The 22,765-nt window shown below is 39.6% G+C and overlaps 1 protein-coding gene across 1 annotated transcript in view; it reads right to left on the reverse strand.

Moving 5' to 3' along the window:
- Positions 1-22,765, reverse strand: part of DNAH8 (dynein, axonemal, heavy chain 8) — a 335,359-nt gene extending 312,594 nt beyond the window's left edge. Inside the window, exons 1-7 of the mRNA XM_011944829.1 lie at positions 22,497-22,765; positions 16,184-16,599; positions 15,913-16,047; positions 8,802-8,886; positions 5,128-5,279; positions 2,481-2,670; positions 1,779-1,942 (exon numbers count right to left, since the gene is read on the reverse strand). Coding sequence (XP_011800219.1) covers positions 1,779-1,942; positions 2,481-2,670; positions 5,128-5,279; positions 8,802-8,886; positions 15,913-16,047; positions 16,184-16,576 — 1,119 coding nt within the window. The 5' untranslated portion in view covers positions 16,577-16,599; positions 22,497-22,765. The remainder of the gene's footprint in view (positions 1-1,778; positions 1,943-2,480; positions 2,671-5,127; positions 5,280-8,801; positions 8,887-15,912; positions 16,048-16,183; positions 16,600-22,496) is intronic.

Raw genomic sequence — 22,765 nt, forward strand, 5'->3', positions numbered from 1 at the left:
AGGTGCTGGTAATGTTCTATGTTTTTTCTTTCATTCATTCATTCATTCATTCATTTCATTCCTTTATTTATTTATTTATTTATTTATTTATTTATTTATTTTGAGGCAGGGTCTCACTGTGTCGCCCAGGCTGGTCCTGAACTCCTGGGCTCAAGCAATCCTCTTGCCTTGGGCTCCCAAAGTGCTGGGATTACAAGAGTGAGCCACCATGCCTACCCTTGTTCTATTTCTTAACTTGTGCAAAGGTTACGCAGGTGTTCATTTTACAGTTTGTTCCTTTCATCATATTCATTTTTAGTCTGTGTTATATTCACTATTTAAAATAAAGAATTTAAGAGAATGTCTTCGTAACACTGGAGTAAGAAAGGGTTTCATAAGTAAATACATAAGTAAAATACAAAAAGCACAGAGTTTTTGTAGTCACTGGGGATAGCTAAGTTGAAGCTGGATTAACATTTGTAATTAATACATTTATCTACATTAAAAACTTAAGTTTCCACATAACTAAAGGCACTATACCAAATGAAACATGACACAATGGGGACCAACACAGGATTAATATCTGGAAAATATTATTTAACCTCCAAAAATGTAGTAAGATAACATCAAGCCATCCAAACGAATAAAGGGATCATATGGATAAATGATATGAACAGGCAATGATATGGGTAAATGATACGGGTAAATGATATAAACAAGCAATTCAACACAGAGGAAACCAAAATAGCCATTAAATATGCTCAACCTCAATAGTATTTAGGGTAATACAAAGTAAACCAAGTTATCATTTCACACTCAACATATTGGCAACAACTAAAAATCTGACAATTCCAAGTGTCACCAAAGATTTTTTTTTTAAATAGGAAGTCTTGGCTGGGTACGGTGGCTGCAAGAGTTATCCAGTGGGCAATTACCCGTTTCAATCATCTAATGACACCTGGAAGCGAATGCTGTGGCCAGCACTCTAGACCCTAGGGGAGTCCTCCAATTTTTGCCACTCCAACTGCACAGTCCTCCTCCTAACATAGTTCTAGAAAGGTAAAACTGGAAATGCTTTTCTGTACCTCCTGCCCGGTCAAGATTTTTTCCCCTTGATCCTCACATAACTGAAGATTTTCTTGTCTAGTTCTGCTGTCCTGTGCTGATGAACTAGAGATCTGGGGGGGTGGTTCCTAGAGTCCTCTTTCTGTTTAGGGCAATTATGTAATAGCCGATTTTCTTTCACAGTGTTTATAGGGTAAGTTGGAGCCTCTCATAATTTTGATATATGTTGTATTCCTATTACTACTTTTCTTACTGCCAGAAAAAATTTGACCGTAGAGCTGCAGGCTTGCCACTGTGATGCTGATGTCAAACAGCCTAGTCTGAACTTCCTTGACAGCACAGACAACTCCACTGATCGACCAAGAGGTGCTTATTTAGCATCTAGCACTCTGGCTCTTCGCTGTGCCTTTTCCCTCTCTCTTTTATGGAGAGTATCAACAATTTAAACATTACTGGGGATAAATGATGGCTATTCCTGATTCTTCATTCTTTCGTTCTCAACCTATATTGTTATGTTTTCTTCCTTGAAGTGAGAAACATCTTAAAATTGATTTTAAGTGGTCCACAAAGAAGAATGATTTTGCTCTAGAGCCAAAACTTGGCTGAGTTTCAAACCAGATTCTGGAAGACAGTCAAAGGAGACACCTCTTCCCTTTATTTTTAGAGACAAAATACAATGGCTACGATGCACATAAAAACTACTAGTCCAGATGTAATTGTTTCAGTCAATTCACCTGTTCGATCTGTTTGTACCATACCATCAGCACTTCCTCTAGCTGACGAACAGTTTCTGAATTGCTGGCTGCAGCAGTTACTTCTTCAAAGGTGTGCAGTTTGGAAAAATCAACATTGTCTATTGTCTTTAACTTCACTGTTCCCTCAATACTTATTCTAGCACCTAAAAAGGAAAAAAAAGAAATTTAATACTAATTTACATATTAAATATTTTAAATATATTAATAAAAATACTAAATATTTAATATTAAGAAGTATTTAATGTCAACGTGTTAAATGTCAATGTGTAGTTTTATGCTCTAATTACTGAAATGTTAAAGATCTAATACTTTACAGAAATATAATTCTAATTAACCATTAGATTATGACTTCATAATTTACTGATAAAATTGTACATTGTAACAATATGAAAAAACAAAAGTAGAGATTTTAAAGAGGTCATAATGAAGTATATATTTTAATATGGTGAATATTTTCATTAATATTATACTAATATAATGTAAAATTAAAAAGAAAATATATCTTACTCCACCAAAGATCCTCAAAAATGAGTTCTAATGATTTCATTTCTTACCTCTAAGTCTCATAATTACTTTGATTAACATCTTTTAAGATAGAAACTTTTTCTCTAATGTTTATGAAATATCTTAGTTAATTTGCTTCTTTTCTGCAATTTGCTAAACATTAACCTTTATACTTACCATCTAAAAATGAAAGATATCTGTTGATGGTTTCAGTGAAAATATGTTTTTCAGATTCTCCCTGCTTTGACTGGTTTAAAGCACCCCAGTTATTTGTTGCAAGAACAGCTGGTAGAAATATATTTGCCAACATATCCCTAATTCCATTTAAGAGTCCTTTCGATGCATCCAGAACAGTAAATAGCGCTTCCTGAAAGAGTGGAGTTTAAATGTTATTTTACATGCTAATCCCACTGAAGAACTGAAAAATCATAACCTGTTTTATATTGCAATAAACATAGACAACTAACACATTTTATTAGGGAATCTTAAGTGGTTATGAACCTTAGAGTTCTAAAGTCAACAAACTTATATTCTGCCCCCAATTTAATTATTCCCATATTTGCTCATCAAAGTGATGTTTTATTTGGTGCTTTAATTTCTGCATAGGAAAGGAGCAATAGCCTGGAGCCTATTCAAGGTGAGGGACATGGAACCAAACCTGCGTAAAGAAAATCCTCAGTTGAAAGTTGTCCTGTCCATGATTTTCTTTCTTTTCTGGTGAAAAGCCCTTGCCCAGAAGTTTGGCAGAATAAATTACCAGCCACAAGAAACCAAAAGCCCAGAAATCAAAAGCCCAGCACCCATGCGTGACATTTCAATTAATACATCTTAAGTGATTTAGAAATCCCAAGCCAAAAAATTAAGATTAAAAAACTTAATTAAAAAATTAAGATTAAAACTCTGTCTAGGGCCACAAAAAATTGATTGCTAGTTTTTTAACTGTAAGTGTGTGGCAATAAAGTACACAATTACTACTCATACAGTTTGGTGTCATCTTGATTTGTGTTAAGGTATCAGTAGTTTTTCCCACCATTGCTTCTGCACCATCAGTCAAATGTCAACATTGGTGAAAAAGGCAACTAGCATCTTAGTATTATGATGAAAATGGGTTTGAGTTTAAGAACCACTGTTACACTACATGGCTCATCTGTGATTACATTTAGTTATAATGATGTAAACAAATATTTAGCTAAGTTAAATAGAATATAACTATGTTGGAAGAATAGAGAGATGGAGAAACAAGGGTCACAAGGTAGAAAAAGAGCTAAATTATCATCTTCCAGAGAGAAAAGTCCACAGAAAATGTCTTCTTTTTTTTTTTCTCACTCTATAGCCCAAGCTGAAGTGCAGTGATGTGATCTCAGCTCACTGCAACCTCTGCCTCCGTGGCTCAAGCGATTCTCATCCCTCAGCCTCCCGAGTAGCTGGGACCGCAGGAGTGCACCACCACACCCAGCTATTTTTTGTATTTTAGTAGAGACGGGGTTTCACTCTGTTGCCCAGGGTGGTCTCGAACTCCTGGGCTCAGGCGATCTGCCTGCCTTAGCCTCCCAAAGTGCCAGGATTACAGGTGTGAGCCACTGCGACTGGCCACAGATAATGTCTAAATTAACAAAAAAAGGAGCAATCAGAGCATATTATTTAGAGATATACAGATAAATAAAAGAATCCATTAAAAGGGTTTAATAGTTGCTTCTGGAGAATAGGATAAAAGTCAGTTTTTCAGTTATGAAAGACTTACACTATTTCATAAAAGGACTTTTTCTCTCTTTATATGCATATATGAGCTAAAACAAAAGATAAATTATAAAAGTGAATGGATGAAATCATGGATAAGTTGAAGAAAGATAATGAAATGGAAGACAGATTGAGGAAACATCCATACATAGAGGCATTGTGGTAAAACTACAGGACTTTGAAGACAAAGAGCAAAAGCAAATAGAAAGAAAAAAAGACAGATTACCTATAAATTACACCAACAGGAGTGCTCTCATCATCCACAAGAAATACCATGAAATATTTACAAGGGGTCAGGGAAAAATAACTGCCAACCTAAAATCTTAAACCAAGCTAAACAAGCTCTCTTCAAGCAATCTTTTATCATAACAGAAAAGGAACAAGATTAGACTTCAGTTCCCTTTCCCATTGTAAAAGGTATTAAGACTCTCTAAGAATAACAAAGAGAACTTGTGGAAAGCCTACTGTATGTCGGCAATATAATAAGAATTTGTTTTTACTATAATTTAGTGTCACTACAATCCTGTCAGGTGTGTATTATTATTCCCAATTTAAGAATGTAGAGACCTAAGTCTTAGAAAGGATGAGCAACTTTCCAGAGGATACACTTAAGTGATTAGTCAGTGGTGAAGCTAAGAGGCAAATTTGGGTCTATCCGGCTAAAATTCTTGCTTTTCCCATTCCATCATCCTGCCTTCCCAGAACTAGGTTAGCAATGTCCAGGCTCTAGGACAACTCTCTCTTCTTCTTTTAAAACGATAAAAGAGCTAAAATATTGAGTGAAGAGGAAGTTAAATAAAGTAACTAGTACTTTGCATCAACAAAATTAAATGTCTTCCTAGTGAATGGGAGGATAAAAATTATTTGCACACCATCAAGAAATGAAATTTTCATGAAATTAAAAGCAGTATCTAAAGTATCAATATAACTAAGCTCTATTACAGTCAATTTCTTTGAATATATGAATACATTTATTTTCTTGGAACTCAATTCAGTCCTATATTTAAAAAGGGAAAGCAAAGTAAAGCATGACTATGAAAATATATTCAATGTTTAACTATATATTTGGGGAAATTCTTAAACATACCTCTTGAATAGTTTTAACATTTATAGCAACATCATTACGGCAACGAACAAAAAATATGCACAGTCCTTTTAGTTTATCCGGGGCTGCATTGTCCATATACAATTTCATCATTTTGGCCCCTTTAGTTGCTCCAGGAATAGTTCGACCGCATTCTGAAAACAAAAGTCAAGAACTTAGGATATAACCACATAACTAGTCAAATGAGATAAGTTACTGTGGCTTTTACACTGTTGTTTCCTTTTTTACTTCTTACTTATTTTAAGAAGTCTTCAATATGGTCATAGAATAATTTTTTGGGGGGTTCTACTAGAAGATGTCAATAATTGCATCTTTTTTAAATCCTTCCTTGAACTAATTTCAATGAAAATTAAACATTTAATTATCAATCTTTTTTAATTAGAAAAACTATTAAAAATATGAGAATTATGTAGATAGTTGGTCACAATGTTAATTTGCGAAAATCAACAGCCTTCTATTTGCAGTAATAGCCAATTTAAAATGTAATAAAAGAAATAGAAAATCGGCCAGATGCAGCGTCTCACACCTATAATCCCAGCATTTTAGGAGGCCAAGGCAGAAGGATTGCTTGACCCCAGGAGTTTGAGACCAACCTGGGCAACACAGCAAGACCTTGTCAATACAAATAATTTTTTAAAATCAGCCAGGTGTGGTGGCATGTGCCTGTAGTCCCAACTACTCGGGAGGCTGAGGCGGGAGAATCACTTGAGCCTGGGAGGTCAAGACTGCAATAAGCCATCATCATGCCACTGCACTCCGGCCTGGGCAACCTAGTGAGACTCCATCTCAAAAAAAAAAGGAAAGAAAGAAATAGAAAATCCACATCACAAAGCCACAGAAATGTTTTGTCTGCCCAGCCTTTCTTTTTTGGGGGATTGGGAGATTCCTCCTGCCCTGTGATTCTGGAGGATACCAGCGCCAGGGCTCCATAGAGGTGGGCATGTAAGAACTAGACTAATTAGACTCCGCAAGAATATAAACCTTGAATAAATACACACAAAGAAAAAAAACGGATTTGAGAGATGGAAGTCTACTGATGAATCCTAGAGAAACTGCCCTGAAATCTGTGGAAATGCTCTATTCTTGTCCTTCCCAAGACCTGATTGTTCAACTAGTTCTAAATTTTGTTATCCACCTTCCGCCTCCCAAAACACTGTTTTCTGCTCATATAAGCCAGACCTATTTCTGTTGCTTGCAGCCTAAGAACACTGATACATGGTATGTAGCAATACAAGAGCCCAAATGCCCATTCATCGAGGCTGCACAGGGATTTACCACCCTCCCCTTTTTCTTTGCTAAGAGAACCTGACTTTGTCCCATTGTGTACATCCCTAGAAAGAAAACTGCTCTCTCAGCCTCCCTGGCCCCCAGGATAGCCATGTGACACAGTTCTGGCTGATAAGACATAAGACAAGCTTGAGTTTTCCTGATGAAGAGGAGAGATGTGACCATCAATAGGGAATGATTTTTGAATGAGATAAATCTTTATGTAATGACATAAAAAAAGGTCTAGGCTACCCTGTCAAATGCAAACACCAAGTCAAGGATAAAATGTATTATATAACCACATTTTTAGCTGATAATAAGCATTTATATGTTAACACATGCATATAAGAAAGAAATGTAGGCTGGGTGTGGTGGCTCACGCCTATGAAATCTCAGCACTTTGGGAGGCTGAGGCAGGTGGATCACCTGAGGCCAGGAGTTCAAGACCAGCCCAGCCAACATGGAGAAAACCCGTCTCTACTAAAAATACAAAACACTAGCCAGGCACAGTGGTGTGTGCCTGTAATCCCAGCTACTCAGGAGGCTGAAGCAGGAAAACCACTTGAACCTGGGAGGCGGAGGCTGCAGTGAGCCAAGATCGCATCATTGCACTCCAGCCTGGGTGACAGAGTGAGACTCTGTTTCAACAACAACAACAACAAAGAAATGTAAATGAATATTTACCAAACTGATAAATGTACTTTCGTAAGTAGCAAAAATAATGATTAAAAATATGTGTACCCTTTGCTCTGGCAATTTCCCTTCTGAGAATTTCTCCTAAACTTTATTCCTAATCCACATAGATTTGTATTCAGTAATATTCACTGAGGCATTGTTTCAGGGAGCAAAAAGTTGTAAACAACCTAAATTCTACTGAGAGATCAGTTTGGAAAATTATAGTTATATCAGCCTAACGAAATAAAATGCAAGTGTTAACATTTTAATTGGATAAATGTACTTATTGGCATAAAGAAGACAATATTATCAAAATTAAACAACCACTATAGAATAATATCTAGAATTGGACCCCATTTTTGTAAAATATGCATATAAACCAGTTATAGAGAAATATTCATTAAGGAGTTAACATTGTGTTTTCTCCAACTGATTGGGACTGTATTTTGCTTCTAATTATAGATATTTTATCTTTCTATAATTTTCAGCTATTGTTTTAATTTTTAACCAGTTATAAAAATACAGACCACACAATAATCCTCCCACGATAAGAACCATGAGAGACAGAAAATCCACAAAGCCAACCTAGTCGTTAATTGTGAGTTTACATATTTTGTCAAAGAAGCAAGACTTAAACATTAAACAATTGGAGGAAGGTAGAAGAACACAATCAAGTACTATATTTACACGATATTCCTGTAAATGAGACAGGAATCTGGAGAACAGCGATGGCTGTGGGTTGGAACACCCTGGGAAGGGCTCTGCTGTAGGTGTTCTGAAGGAGGGGGGTAGGGTATGCTGAGTGGAGAGAAGAAAGGCAATCTGGAAAAGCCAGGAGAGCAGAGAAAGGGAAAAGAAATAACTCTAGTATGCAGAAAGCAATGAAGAGGGGCTTAAAGGGAGCAGCAAATTCACATCTGGAAGAGTAGGAGATCAGACTAGACAAGCACTGTGTGTCTAGATGACAGCGGGCCTTGAATAAATGAGATCTGGAGCCAATCCAATAAATAGCGGAACAATAAAAGATATATTTGGCAGGAATAAGCAGTACAGATTTCAGAGGGAGAATCTGATTACGGAGATACTGGTTTTCAATCTGGAACACCAGGGAAGGCCTAGCCTGAGGCAGCAGAGGAACCAAGTGAGAAAGAAGCAATGGGAGGGATGTGTTGAAGGTAAATCCACAGGACTCTGATGATGAGTAGTCTCAGACCAAAAGGGTAACCCACATATCTAGTTATTAAAACAAAGTTTTAACAAGCTGGTAGCATGTTAATTAGTTCAGGCATAATATGCACAGTAGGGAAAACCAGCTATTCCAAGTGACAGCTGCAGCAGGCACAAGATGCTGTGACAGGACCGCAGAGGGGCAGCTGTGGGGCTCTGGAGTGGTTTCACCACCACTTCTAATCATCTGGACAAAATGGCTCCACCTGTTCCTGGGAAAATGCAATTAAATTCTAATGAAAACGTGTATTCCCAGCAGAGGTCAATGATTTCTACAAGGATATTTTCTCCTGAAACATCATAGCAAGGCCTGAAACATATATTTGGGCTGAGAATATGTTGTTCTTAAGGCACTATATTTCTTATACGTAAACTTCTGGTAACATTTTCTTTATAAATAAAGGATTATCTATGTATAAGAGAAAAAGTATGCTGCACTTGAAAGTGCGTGAACTAATTACTGGCACATTGCCCTCATAAATTCTTACCAATACCAGGTACATCTCCTTCTTGGTACAAAAATTTCAGTGTCTTACAACCACCTTTCACAAAAAAATTAGTAAATGCTTCCAGCTGTTAAACAAAAGAGAAAATGATAATCAGTCAAATGACTATGGAAAAATTCTCAGTATTTTGTAGATGAAGAAGATGAAGCTCAAAGAGTTTATTCAAAGGTACACAAAGGCAAGCTTAGAACCCAAACTAATTTAACTCCAAAATTACTGTGCAATATAATATAGGTTGAAATATATTTCCGAACCTACATTAATGATCTACATATATAGTTTTGGGCAGCCACTTACCTGACCCTGCCCCAAGGAATCATATGGGGTAAATAGGTGAGTCCAACTTGAGGTAAATATTTTGATATTTAATATTTAATAAGAGAATTATTATTAAGATAAACTATTTTTAAAAGCTTACTTGGGGAACAGAAAATTTGCCTACTGACTGTTTTGTTGACCAATTATTTGAGCAATTATGTTTTTAGATATTGTAATTTGACCCATATTGTAGCAAAACTAAAGTAAAAACAAATTATTATACTGAGATTCTTCCATATTTATGAGCATGAAGCTTTTATTCAATTACTTAGGACTCAGTGTAATATCTTAGTAAACAGAAAACTAAATAGATAACATAAACAAAAGCCCTGAAATATCCTATGAGAAATACAAAGTCATATACCCATTTACCTAATCCCACTGATTCCCATACAGAAGTTATTTGTTTGTTTGCTTGCTTGCTTGTTTGTTTGCTTGTTTTGAGACAGAGTTTCGCACCGTCACCCAGGCTGGAGTACAGTAGCACAATCTCGGCTCACTGCAACCTCTACCTCCCAGGTTCAAGAGATTCTCCGGCATCAGTCTCCGAGTAGCTGAGATTACAGGCTTCTGCCACCACGCCCAGCTAATTTTTGTATTTTTAGTAAAGATGGGTTTTCGCCATGTTGGCCAGGCTGGTCTTGAACTCCTGACCCCAAGTGATGCTCCTGCCTTGGCTTCCCAAAATGCCCGGATTACAGGTGTGAGCCACCCCACCTAGCCATCAGTATCTCTTAATATATTGACGGCCTAAGGGAAGTATCCCAAGTGTAGCAAAGCCACTCCTCCTAGGAGAGTGTTCTCAAATGTTAGTGTGCATCAGAGAATCACACAGAGGGCTTTTTAAAAACACAAAATGATTTGCATTCCTATCAGGTTCTAGGTGATGCTGATGCAGCTGGTCCTGGGACCACATTTGAGAACCATCACCCTGGGAGATAAAACAAAGCCACCGATATGTGTGTAATTCTAGCCCTTAGTTCTCTACTCTTCCACCTCCCATATATACTTGGGTCTCACATAATTACCACCTAAAAGGGACAAAAGCTGTCCACATAGTTCTTCTTGCACAGCTCCATCAGTACTTTCTTGCTGACCCTTTAGCTGTGAAAGCACACAAATTCTCAAAAGCAGTGCACATGACTGGGATAAAAAGACATCAAAATATCAAATGCAATGAATCCTTGCATTTTAGATACATTGTACTCATGAGACTAGCAAAGTAAATGTGAGATCATGGACCAAAATCATGACTGTGAATTAAAAATTCACTTATATTACATAGCATTTTACCAACAGTTCATCTGAGTATCACCTAGTTAAAATGGCATTATTATACCCTTCTTACAGAAGAGAAAATTAAGGTAAAAAGAATTTAAGGTAAAAAGAAATCATCTGAGTATCACCTAGTTAAAATGGCATTATTATACCCTTCTTACAGAAGAGAAAATTAAGGTAAAAAGAATTTAAGGTAAAAAGAATCATCTGAGTATCACCTAGTTAAAATGGCATTATTATACCCTTCTTACAGAAGAGAAAATTAAGGTAAAAAGAATTTAAGGTAAAAAGAATCATCGGAGTATCACCTAGTTAAAATGGCATTATTATACCCTTCTTAGAGAAGAGAAAATTAAGGTAAAAAGAATTTAAGTAGGCCGGGTTCGGTGTCTCACCCCTGTAATCCCAGCACTTTGAGAGGCCCAGGTGGGCAGATTGCTTGAGCCCAAGAGTTCAAGGCCAGCCTGAGAAACATGGCGAAATTTCCTCTCTATATAAATACCAAAAAAATTAGCTGGGCATGGTGGTATGTGCCAATGGTCCCAGCTACTTGGGAGGCTAAAGTTGGAGGATAGCCTGAGCCCGGGAGGTTGAGGCTGCAGTGAGCTGTAATCACACCACTGCACTCCAGCCTGGGCAAAAGAGCGATAGTCTGTCTCAAAAGAAAACAAAAAAGAGGCCGGGCGCGGTGGCTCAAGCCTGTAATCCCAGCACTTTGGGAGGCCGAGACAGGCGGATCACGAGGTCAGGAGATCGAGACCATCCTGGCTAACACGGTGAAACCCCGTCTCTACTAAAAATACAAAAACTAGCCGGGCGAGGTGGCGGGCGCCTGTAGTCCCAGCTACTCGGGAGGCTGAGGCAGAAGAATGGCGTAAACCCGGGAGGTGGAGCTTGCAGTGAGCTGAGATCCGGCCACTGCACTCCAGTCCGGGCGACAGAGCGAGACTCCGCCTCAAAAAAAAAAAAAAGAAAAGAAAACAAAAAAGAAATTTAAGTGAAGGACCCAAAACACACAAGCACAGCACAGAACCTGGGATTGGACCTCAGCCTTGGGTGTCCAAACTTGTGTTCCTTCCACAGTACCACAACCCTGCCACCCAGTCACTGGAAAACATTGCCAGTAAGCCAGAAAAGAGATTATCTTGAGCAGTGCTAAATGAAAGGGGCAGGAAAGTGGGAAGGGGTAAAAGTGCCAATGTTGCAGAAACATCTGTATTGGTCAGGGTCCTAGCAAGAAAAGAATTCACACCCAAATGGGTGTTTTGACAAAACTTTATAAATAAAAAGACTATTTTGTTTATAAAATAAAAGACTATTTCTAGAGGCCAGAGCAGGATTAAAGGAAACTGCAGCACTAGTAGCAACAATGGGACTAGCAACAAAGGAAACCCGTGATCCCCCAAGGCCTAAAGAGTTGAGAGCTAGAGGAAATAGAATGACTAGGGCCAGGTTGAGAACTGGAGATGCAGGCTGCTCAGGGAGCTACAACTATGGCAGCAGACAACCACAGTCAGGAACAGGGCCAGGTGGGGAGCTTCTCTCCCCTTCTGCCCTCCCATCTCCTGCTGTGCCTCCCAGTGGCTGAACCAAGCGGAAACTGGAGAGTAAGGGAGCCCAGGTGATAGATTCTATTGCGTTCAGCTTTCTGTGCCACAGAGCAGGGCAGAGACAAAGGGAGAATGGATCCAGAGGCAAACAAAGTAACCATCATACCGTCTGTTGTCCACTTTTTTGTGGTGCCTTTACTGAGCTGCTTTCATCCTGGATTGCACGCCAGGCTTCACATTAAAAGAATACTTTTCCAGGCCCAGCGTGGTGGCTCACACTTGTAATCCCAGCCCTCTGGCAGGTCAAGGCTGGTGGATTACTTGAGGTCAGGAGTTTGAGATTAGCCTGGCCAAGATGGTGAAAGTCTGTCTCTTCTAAAAATACAAAAATTAGCTGGGCGTGGTGGCATGCACCCGTAGTTCCAGCTACTCAGGAGGCTGAGGCAGGAGAATCGCTTGAGCCTGGGAGGTGGCGGTTACAGTGAGCTGAGATCGCACCACTGCACTCCAGCCTGGGTAACAGAGGGAGACTCCATCTCAAAAAAAAATAAAATAAAAAAATAAAAAACAAAAAACTAAAGAATACTTTTCCATATACCCCCAATTTCCTAAACTGCACCACACCAAATCATGCCACCCCTTGTTCCTTGTTCCATCTCCTTACTCCCGTGGTCACCAACCTTGATCCAACCTATCATATGTCCTTGCCTTTTCCCCACAACCAACTAAGCATTCTAATCTTTCAGATTTTGACACTGGTTTCCCTACTGGGTACACAATTTTCCCTCCACCATGGCTTTGCACACTCACAAGCAACTCTTAAGGAAATACCTTTGGCAGCTTGATTCTTCCTTAATGCCTACATTTCCCATTCCTTGCAGCATAAGCAGTGTCTGGCCTGGACCATAATGACCTTAAAAGTAGAATCTAACCACATGGACCCAAAGTCTGAGACATACCCCAGCAATAGCAAATAGAAGGCTCTGTAGGCACATAGCACTTCTACTTCCTGACTAGCATGCTAGCCAGTAAGAATTCCTCCAAACAGAGAATACCAGCCTAGAAATCCAGATGGCAAATACTTAAAGTTGGATTACTGCAGGTGCCCACCTCCTCCGCCCCACCTTAGTTCTAGCAGTTACCCTTTCATGAAGGCAGTGATCAGGCCGCAATGCCTATGCCTATACCCTTTGCAGAAGATATAGGGATTTCAGTTGTGGTGTTATCCAAATTTGTGGCCCAGCAATTTTCAGGTGAAACAAAATTGATCACTTATCTTCCTTCTTCCTTAACCAAATGCAGGAATGATCCTCGGGACAGGCCTGAAGCCTGGGCCTACTAAGAAATGACTTTTTAGAAATTGGCCTTGCCTTCTTCTCATTGTCATCATCTCAGGGATGCATATAAGGTTGTTTTGCACCAGTTGCTTAGAGAGGCTAGAAAGACATGTAGCCAGAATCGTTACAGAAACTAGAACTCACTGGGGAAAGGAGACCATTAAAACAAACAAACCCAACTTGAGAATGGCAAAGAAAATTCTCTTACTATTTGGTTGGCATTGTCCACAGTCAGGACCAGCTACAGAATTTGATGAACCCAGTGCAAAATAAAAATGAGAGACATTTACCAAAGAATTATCAAGAACTTCAAAATGGTGACAAAAGATCATCAAACCAAGCACGGTGACATTCTAAGCACAGGGGCCTCTGTAACTACACAGCCCATGTATCCATGAAGCCAGCCTTGACTACAGCAGTAAATTCCAGCAGGGAACTTTGGTGACCTGGGAAACCACAACTTACTTCCAGTTGCTTGCTGTGACACCTCTTGTTTTATGTACACATCTCCATGCATTCTCTATACTTTGTCATTATAATAGCTTAGAGCTATTGATGTCTTTGCATCAATCACATCCCCATCTAACTATTACACCTACACAACAGGACCAAGAAAATGAGCAATCCCATTCCTACTGTCAGGGAACTGCCAGGACCATATTCTTATAAGGATACTGGACGACATGAAGCGCAGACAATTTTGCAGAATTTAACAATGCACTGTATGAAGCAAGGGGTAGCTCTTTATTATTATTACTACTATTACTATTATTATTATTATTATTATTATATGAGTTGGAGTCTCACTCTATTGCCAAGGATGGAGTGTAGTGGTGCAATCTCGGCTCACTGCAACCTCTGCCTCCTGGGTTCAAGTGACCCTCCTGCCTTAACCTCCCGAGTAGCTGGGACTACAGGCACATGCCACTACACCCAGCTAATTTTTGTATTTTTAGTAGAGACAGGGTTTCACCATTTTGGTTAGGCTGGTCTTGAACTTCCGACCTCCAGTGATTTGCCCACCTCAGCTTCCCAAAGTGCTTGGATTACAGGTGTGAGCTGCTGCACCCGGCCGGGAGTAGCTCTTTTAGGCACTGTTCCATAGAACCCTGGCTCCTAGAGCAAGCTAAAGAGTTTTGCCCATGTTTGAAGACCCCTATAAGAGCAGGGGATATGGCCCCCATATTGACAACCTCACCACAACCCCACCTCACCCCAACTCTCCCGCCAGTGCATTCAGTGAGACAATCAGCTCACCAGCAGTCTGCACCTGCTCACTGGTCTTTCTGGGATACCAGCCCAGTTCACTCCTAGGGTTGAGAAAAAGTCCAAGAAGCTAGTGGTAGTTTTATTGAAAATGATCTTAGAACCAGAGCTATGAGGAGGGAAGCTATGACACAAGTGTATCATACATTACTATAATTAGGGTGACCACATCAATTTATCATCCAAAACTTTTAGTAGTGTCAGGAGGTACTGTTAATCATGCCAGGAAAACAGGTATAATCCAGAACTGTCCCTGGCACACAGAGACATATGGTAACCTGACCTGCAATCACATCACTATTTCTACTACCGTATACTCATACAATAGTCACTGTTCCCTGACTTATTTATGCAGTTTTTCTCTACAAGTGATTTGCATATGTAGTTCATATAATCTGTACTTGCAAAATATTACCTACCGTCACTCAACTATGCCTCTAACTTCTGACATCATTCTGAGTTAGAAGTTCAGCCAAAATTCTAGTTGCTGAGTCTTCTCTTCTTCCTCCTGTAAACCTGACTAGAAATACCATTCAGCTGGGCTGGGTGCAGTGGCTCAGGCCTGTAATCCCAGCACTTTGGGAGGCCAACGTGGGCGGATCACGAGGTCAAGAGATCAAGACCATCCTGGCCAACATGGTGAAACCCCATCTCTACTAAAAACACAAAAAAATTTAAAAATAGCTAGGCATGGCGGTGCACGCCTGTAGTCCCAGCTACTCACGAGGCTGAGGCAGGAGAATCCGGAAGGCAAGGTTAAATAGTGAGCCAAGATCGCGCCACTGCACTCCAGCCTGGCAACAGAGCGAGACTCCGTCCCAAACAAACAAACAAACAAATTAATTTAATTTAATTTAAAAAGAAATACCATTCAACTGGCTATAATTATATAAACTAAATCTTCTCCTCTAGTCAGTAAAATTCCAACTTTAATCTTTTTCTTTTTTCTTTCTTTTTTTTTTTTAGACAGGATCTCACTCTGTCAGCCAGGCTGGAGTACTCACTACATCCTCCACCTCCCAGGCTCAAGAGTTCCTCCCACCCCAGCCTCCTGAGTAGCTGGGACCACAGGTACGGTGTACCACACCCAACCAATTTTTGTGTTTTTTGCAGAGACAGGAGTTTCGCCATGTTGCCCAGGCTACTCTCAAACTCCTGGCCTCAAGCAATCCTCAGACCTCAGCCTCCCAAAGTGCTGGGATTACAGGCATGAGCCACTATGCCCTGCCCCAACTTTGTCTTTCTAAATGATTTTTGTTGTTGTTGTTTATGACAACTCTGTTTTCCTAAGTTAATAACTTACTCAAAGAGCAATTAAAATATAATGATAAGACTCAAACTTACAGACGGGCAATCCAAAATTAATTCTTCCACAGTTACTATGTCCAGGCCAAGATTTTCTGCTAGAATTTCAAATATATATTTGTATGAAGGGTCAATTTTCAGTCTTCGGCTTTCCCTTGCCTCTCTAAATCTTGCCTAAGGAATGAAAACCAAGCGTCAAAATTGCAATTCTGAAGAAAAAACATCAAACTATTTCATATTTTGTAAAGTAAAAGGATTTCGTATTTGTAAAGGAAAGTGGCACGCATGAAAAATCTTATTAGAAGCAAACCTGTCTCTCTTTTAACGTTTCCTGCAGATTGGGAAGGCCACTCATACTCCGGCGGTATCTGGAGGACCGCCGGGAAGAGGAAGAGGACAGCACTTCCGAAATCACTGATTGAACCGGTCTTGGTGCAAGCCTGGGTCGAACTCTATTCAGATCCGCTTCATCATCATCTGGAAGAACTATCCCTTCTTCAGAAGGAATGAGATCCCGATAATCCACCACAGAAGGAACATCATCTCCTGGGGAAACAGAGAAATTATCTTCTGCCGGAGCCTCCACCGTTGGAGGGCGCGGGGCCTCTTCCTCTTCTGAACGGGGAGGGCCAGCCTCTTCCGTGGAGGGAGGAGCCTCTGCTCCCTCAGAAGGGGCGCCGCCTTCTTCAGCCTCGTTCTCCATCCTCCGTCGTTATGCTTCAAAACCTATAATTATAAGAGGTTCGTTTAAAATTACAGTAAATTGAGTGTTGTACGTTTTTATTCCTCCCCTTTTAGCTAGACAAGCAGCAAAATCATCAAGTTCTGCCTTGCCATATTATCTAAGGAAGCTTGGTTTATTGGGCGGGAGAGGTGATATTTTTAGTGAGGACAGCACACACACACACCTGGGAGCTTTTTCAAACTTTAAGTGCTCCTCCTGATTATGTTATGGCCCTAGGGGACTGTCCCTCCACGCACATCCCATCCCTGCCATAGTAACCCTGGCAATTCATTGGAGAGCACCTGTCCTCAGGTGCCTTAGGGCTAAAAAAAGATTGAGAGCCACTAAATTAGAGGACAGACTGTAGATCACTGCCAAGGTACTCACTGTGCGAGAGACCAAGCAAAGAACTTCGTGAACTCTAAATGTTCCTTGCTTCAAGGAACTCTGTGATGCAATACAGTTCATCAATCAGACATTCTACTGTCTGCCATCTCGTCTACCATAAAAGCATAAAACATCCTCTTAGCAGCCAAAATAAATAACCCCAAGTCCAAACAGAAAGTTCATACTGAAAAGTGATTGTGACTATCTATTGAGGCAATAGTACTATAGAAAGCATAAATCTAGCCTACCTAATCAGAAAAGCTCTAATAATAAAGAAGTGTAGAAGTAATGAGCACATAACCATGGAAATTAGGGGATGCCAGTGGAAGAAGAGATGTCAGTTACAGACAAAACTCATCTTGTAGGACAATAATGATGCCTCCAACCAAATAAATATGTTTTCAGGATGTGGTTAAAATCCAGAAACCAGAATAATAGTAAACATTTGGAGAACAAAAGGATACATTCCCAGACATGTAAGACAGAAAAAGAAGTTTCTAGTGAGAAATTCTGAGGACACAGATGCAGACCTGGCCTAAGTAAGATGGAGCTTCTTACAATGGGTCACCAGCAGACACCACACAGAACCAACCTGTCACCTATGCCCCACAACTGCCCTCTCCAAGTTTTCCAGAGAACTCATAAACAACTATAATTGTTTGTTTGATACTCTTAATTGGCCTACTCAAGGACAAACTGACCTATCTTTTAGCTGCCAGTTAACCAGTTTACCCACCCACTGCCCCTCGAATGTGTCAACATAAACCATTGTTCCCAAACTATCAGCAGGGTTTTTTTAGCCTTCCCTCTCCCCACTCCCTTTCTCTCTCTCTCTTTCTCTCTCTCTTTCTCTCTCTTTTTCTCTTTTGTGGCAGGGCCTCACTTTACCACCTGGGCTCAGGTGCAGTGGCATGATCATAGCTCACTGCAGCTTTGATCTCCCAAGCTTGTGACCCTCCCACTTCAGCCTCCCAAGTTGCTAAGACTACAGGTGCATGCCACCAGCCTGGCTTATTTATTTATTTATTTATTTATTTATTTGTTATTTTTATTTTTCATAGAGACAAGGTCTCGTTATGTTGCTGAGACTGGTCTCATGGTACTGCCAAACAGTACCAGTACTCAAGCTCCTGGGTTCAAGTGATCATCCCACTTCAGTCTTCTGAGTAGCTGGGACAACAGGAATGCACCACCATGCATGGCTAATTTTTTTATTTTTTAGTTTTAGAGGCAGGGTCTCACTCTGTTGCTCAGGCTGGTCACAAACTCAATAATTCTTAAACTTGGTATTTTGAGGTAATTTTCTATATGTTTGTTCCTCTTCATTGTTTTTCCTTTTGTCTCCTCTGCACATTTTCAAACAACCTGAGTTCAGTGATTCTTTGCTTGATCTGCTGTTGAGAACCTCTAATAAGTTTTTTAGCTCAGCAAATGTATTTTTTAATTCCAAAATTTATGGATTTTTTTATCTCAATCTCTTTGTTAACCTTCTCTGATGAATTTCTGAATTGTTTTCCTGTGTTATCTTGGAGATCACTGAGTTTCCTTAAAACTGCTATTTTGAATTCTTGGTCAGAGGGTTCACATACTGCGTTCTTATTAGGGTTAGTCGCTGGTTTCTTGCTTTGTCCTTTTGAAGAGGTCATGATCCTCTGTTTGTTATTGTTTCTTGTGAATGTATGTGTATGTCTTTGTGTTGAAGGATTAATTATTTACTCTAGTCTTCTCTGTCTGGCTGGTTTTGGTTTTTATTGGATATGTCTGCTTAGAGACTCTTTATAATTTACCTGTGGATTTTCTTTTCTTTTTCACTAGGTCACTGACTCATTTCCAGCACTAGATGTCAGCTTAAGCCTGGGTTTGCCTCAGTTCTAGTAATCAGATTGCTGCCCATCCAAAATGGGGGATGTCCTAAAGGGATTATCCCAGCAGTGTGGGAATGCTGGCTAGGGGTTCATGCCTAAGGGAACTGGGGAATGAGCTTCCTACAGCATGGTACTGCCAAACAGCAACTCTGATTTGGTATCTTCTTTGGCCAAGTTGCAGAGCAGAGTTTCCAGGACTGGGGATGGTAGTCCCTTCTCCCTCCTTCGTCTCTGGCTATCCTCGGGGATATTTTTCCCTTTAGTACTGTTGATACTGCCTGTGGATTGAGGCAGGAACAGGTCTCCTGCCATTGAACCCAGGATGGTAGGAAAGTTGGTCGTTCAGTTCAGTCTCACTTTGCCTATTAGAGAAACCATAAGACTGGGGGAAATTTTCCATTTGCCTGGTGCCAGGCAGACTGGAGTAAGGAGTGTCATGCTATGGAAGTCCAATTCTGTTACCATCTGCTTAGAGGTTTTTTCACTTCTCTGTGGTACTGGAAATGATCTCATCCTTATATCTGAGTTTTGGGATATTGCTGGTGATAATCTTAATATTGTGTGTTTGCTTCCATTTTCTGGTGGTAAGGGAGAAGAAGAAGTCAGCTTGCTTCTATGCCACCATTTGAAACACAATGTCAGGGTGCATTTTTGAGCTTGGTAGGGTTTTAGGGCTGCACCTTAATGGTTAGCCCATTTGCAGTAAAAATATTTGGTGGCAAGTCTAATGCTGGGCAGAATAGGTGTCCATCTGTGAAACAGTAGCCCAGGCATTCCTCTGACTCTAGAGGGAGTGGGCTGTGATGATCCGCTGCATTAGCTACACCTCCTCCAGGTCTCTGGAGAAGCCCCGCCTCTTGTCTTAAGAATACAACTTCACAGTGGATTGGATGAAAAAATATACACCATGGTATACTACGCAGCCATAAAAAAAAGCATGTCTTCTGAAGCAACACATATGCAGCTAGAAACACATAGGTGGGGAAATAATGTTTCTCTGTAACACTAACACAGAAACAGAAAACCAAATACCTCATGTTCACACTTATAAGTAGGGACTAAACACTGGGTATACATGAACATAAAGATGAAAACAATAGACACTGGGGGTACAAGAGGGGGAAGGGAAGGATGGGGGTAAGGGTTGAAAAACTACCTATTGGGTACTATGCTTACTATCTGGGTGACAGGTTTAATCATACTCCAAACCTCAGCATCATGCAATAAACCTTTGTAAGAAATCTTCATAAGTATCCCCTGAATCCAAAATAAAAGTTGGAAAAAAAAAAAAAAGACTACTTCAAGCCACAAATACTCAACAACCAGAGCTAATGTAGCAGCACCCCCTAGATTTCTTGCCTGAAATCCAGCCAAGACAAGAATTCCTGAAGAATTCAGTCTCATTTGGGAGATAAAGTAACCTGTATGAATCAATCAAGAATGTTAAATTGTGACGTTCTGCTGAAAAAGGAATTTAAAGAAGGAAGAGATAAATGTGGACAAAATAGACAAAGAGGATTTCATGGAGGATTTGAACATTAGTTGGCCTTAAAGGGTGAGTAGGAGTCAATAAGAAGCAGAGGGAAGAAATGTAAACAGAGAAGTAAAGAGGTAAACTATAAAAAACTATGAACAGGTCAAATCAGGGAAAATTTAGTTGGGAAAAAGAAGTTTAGAACTACATCATATCATATTCATTATTCCAAAAGACCACAAATAGCAAGGATTCAGAATCTGTTAAAATAAGTAATAAATGTAGTTTTTATACAAGCAGACTTTTGTGACTGTGAACACTGACATACAGACTTTGTTTCTGTGAATACGAGTGTCTGTGAACACTGAAAATTGATAATCAGAGACTAATCCCTATTGTGTGTCAGAAAAAGATAAATTATAAATAATTTGTTATAGTTTAAATTTTGTTAAAATAGATCATATATCTAAGATTCCCAAAGAAATATATAAATACATGACCACTGCCATTTTGGAGAGATTTTACTTAAGGAAATTGTAGAATCTTCCCTCTAATGAAATACTATAATTTGAGATGCATTTTCAACATGGTTTTTGAGTGTCAAATATTCCTTGGCAGGTGACAAACTCTAAATACTAAAAGATCAACTTATGACTTCCAATGAGTGATGCAATTATTTAATTTTAAGTTAGAAAATGTATGCAACTACTTTAGCTAGAGGAATTCCTTAAAACTACAGCAAAAATGAAAATATCTTACCAACTATGTGTATATATATAGATATTCTCTCTATATATATATACACACACACATACACACAAAGTTGGTGGTTCACTGCAACATGTTTGTAATAGCAAAAACAAGCAAGAAAACACACAGAGACACACACACCTCGGAAACAACCAAGATGTCCCTCAATGAAGGGCCCACTAATTGTTCTGTACTACCCTTGTTCAATAAAATTTTAATGCATCATTATCAATACAAAGAATGAGGTAGGGCTATACATGCAGATATGTAAAACTCTCCAAGACATACTGTTACATAAAAAAGCAAGATACATTGCATAATAACACCCCCATAAATGTTTTAAAGTGTGTATATGTGTACATATGGTATTTCATCAATTCTAAGATGCATACTTTAAGAAGGTTTAATCTGCAGCATTTTTTTGTTTCTCAGCACTTTTTTCTTTATGCAGTTACATGAAATACCTAATTTGCATGTATAGAATTGCAAAAAAAATTGTAATCAGTAATAGTTTAGATTTGATAAAGTGCATTATAAGCTTTCTAGGGAGAATACACAATAAATTATTAACAAGAATCACTTTGAGTGAAAGAGATTGAAGAAGGGAAGTAGAAGAAGAATTTTTACTTCCAATTTTCTAACTTTCGGTATGGTTCTTTTCTAAAAAAAAAAAAAATCATGTGTACATTTTAGTTGTATTATATGTGTGCATATCATATATAGTAACATATATGACCAGCCTGGGCAACATGGAGAAACCCAGTCTTGACAATAAATGGAAAAAATTAGCCAGGCATGGTGGCATGCACCTGTAGTCCCAGCTACTTGGAGGGTGTGAGGAGGGAGAATAGCTTGAGCCCAGGAGGTCAAGGCTGCAGTGAGCCAAGATGGCACCACTGCACTCCAGTCTGGGTGACAGAGTGAGAACTCTCTTAAAAAAAAAAAAAATTAGGACCTAAAATTCCCTACAAATCTACCCCCAAGCATTCACATTCTGCTGACCCATAGAGCACAGAGTGAATGTGGCATCAACACTTGTTCACTTTCTCTGGGTCTTTCTCTCCTTCACAGAAAACTTGCTCTGTTGTACAGGCTGGACTACAGTCATATGAGCACGGCTTATTGCAGTCCTCACCTTCTGGGCTCAAACAATCCTCCTACTTCAGCCTGCCGAGTAGCTAGGACTAAAGGCATACGCAATCACATTTGGTTGTTCTCTTTTGGTTTGGGTTTTGGTTTTTCTGTAGAGATGGGATCTCACTATGCGGCCCAGGCTGGAAGCAATCATTTTCAATTCCCACCATCCATTCTCCTTAAGTTTAATTTTAAGGATTCAGTGAATTTTCACAAAGTCACCCCTGGTTATTTTCAGGAACATTTCCAGGTGTTGGACTCTTCTACAGGAAGTGAGCAAGTTGCATACCCGTGTGCTGGGTACAGCCAATTAAACCACCCCCTTTTCTCCTGCACCCATTTCTGTAACCCTGTCCCAAATGCATTAGTTCATTTAACAATATTGAGCATCTTCTGCATGTGTGGCCACTGTGGCTACATAAAAGACTAAGGACTTCTCCAAAGCAAAATGCACAATCAAATCGGTGTGACAGACTATTGAATACAACACAAGATGGTCAATGTCAATGACAAGTGAATTAAGGAAGGGCTAAGGGAACTCAGCAGGCAGCAAAACTT

This window comes from Colobus angolensis, unplaced genomic scaffold, assembly GCF_000951035.1.
Source record: "Colobus angolensis palliatus isolate OR3802 unplaced genomic scaffold, Cang.pa_1.0 Scaffold105, whole genome shotgun sequence".
NCBI lineage: Eukaryota > Metazoa > Chordata > Mammalia > Primates > Cercopithecidae > Colobus > Colobus angolensis.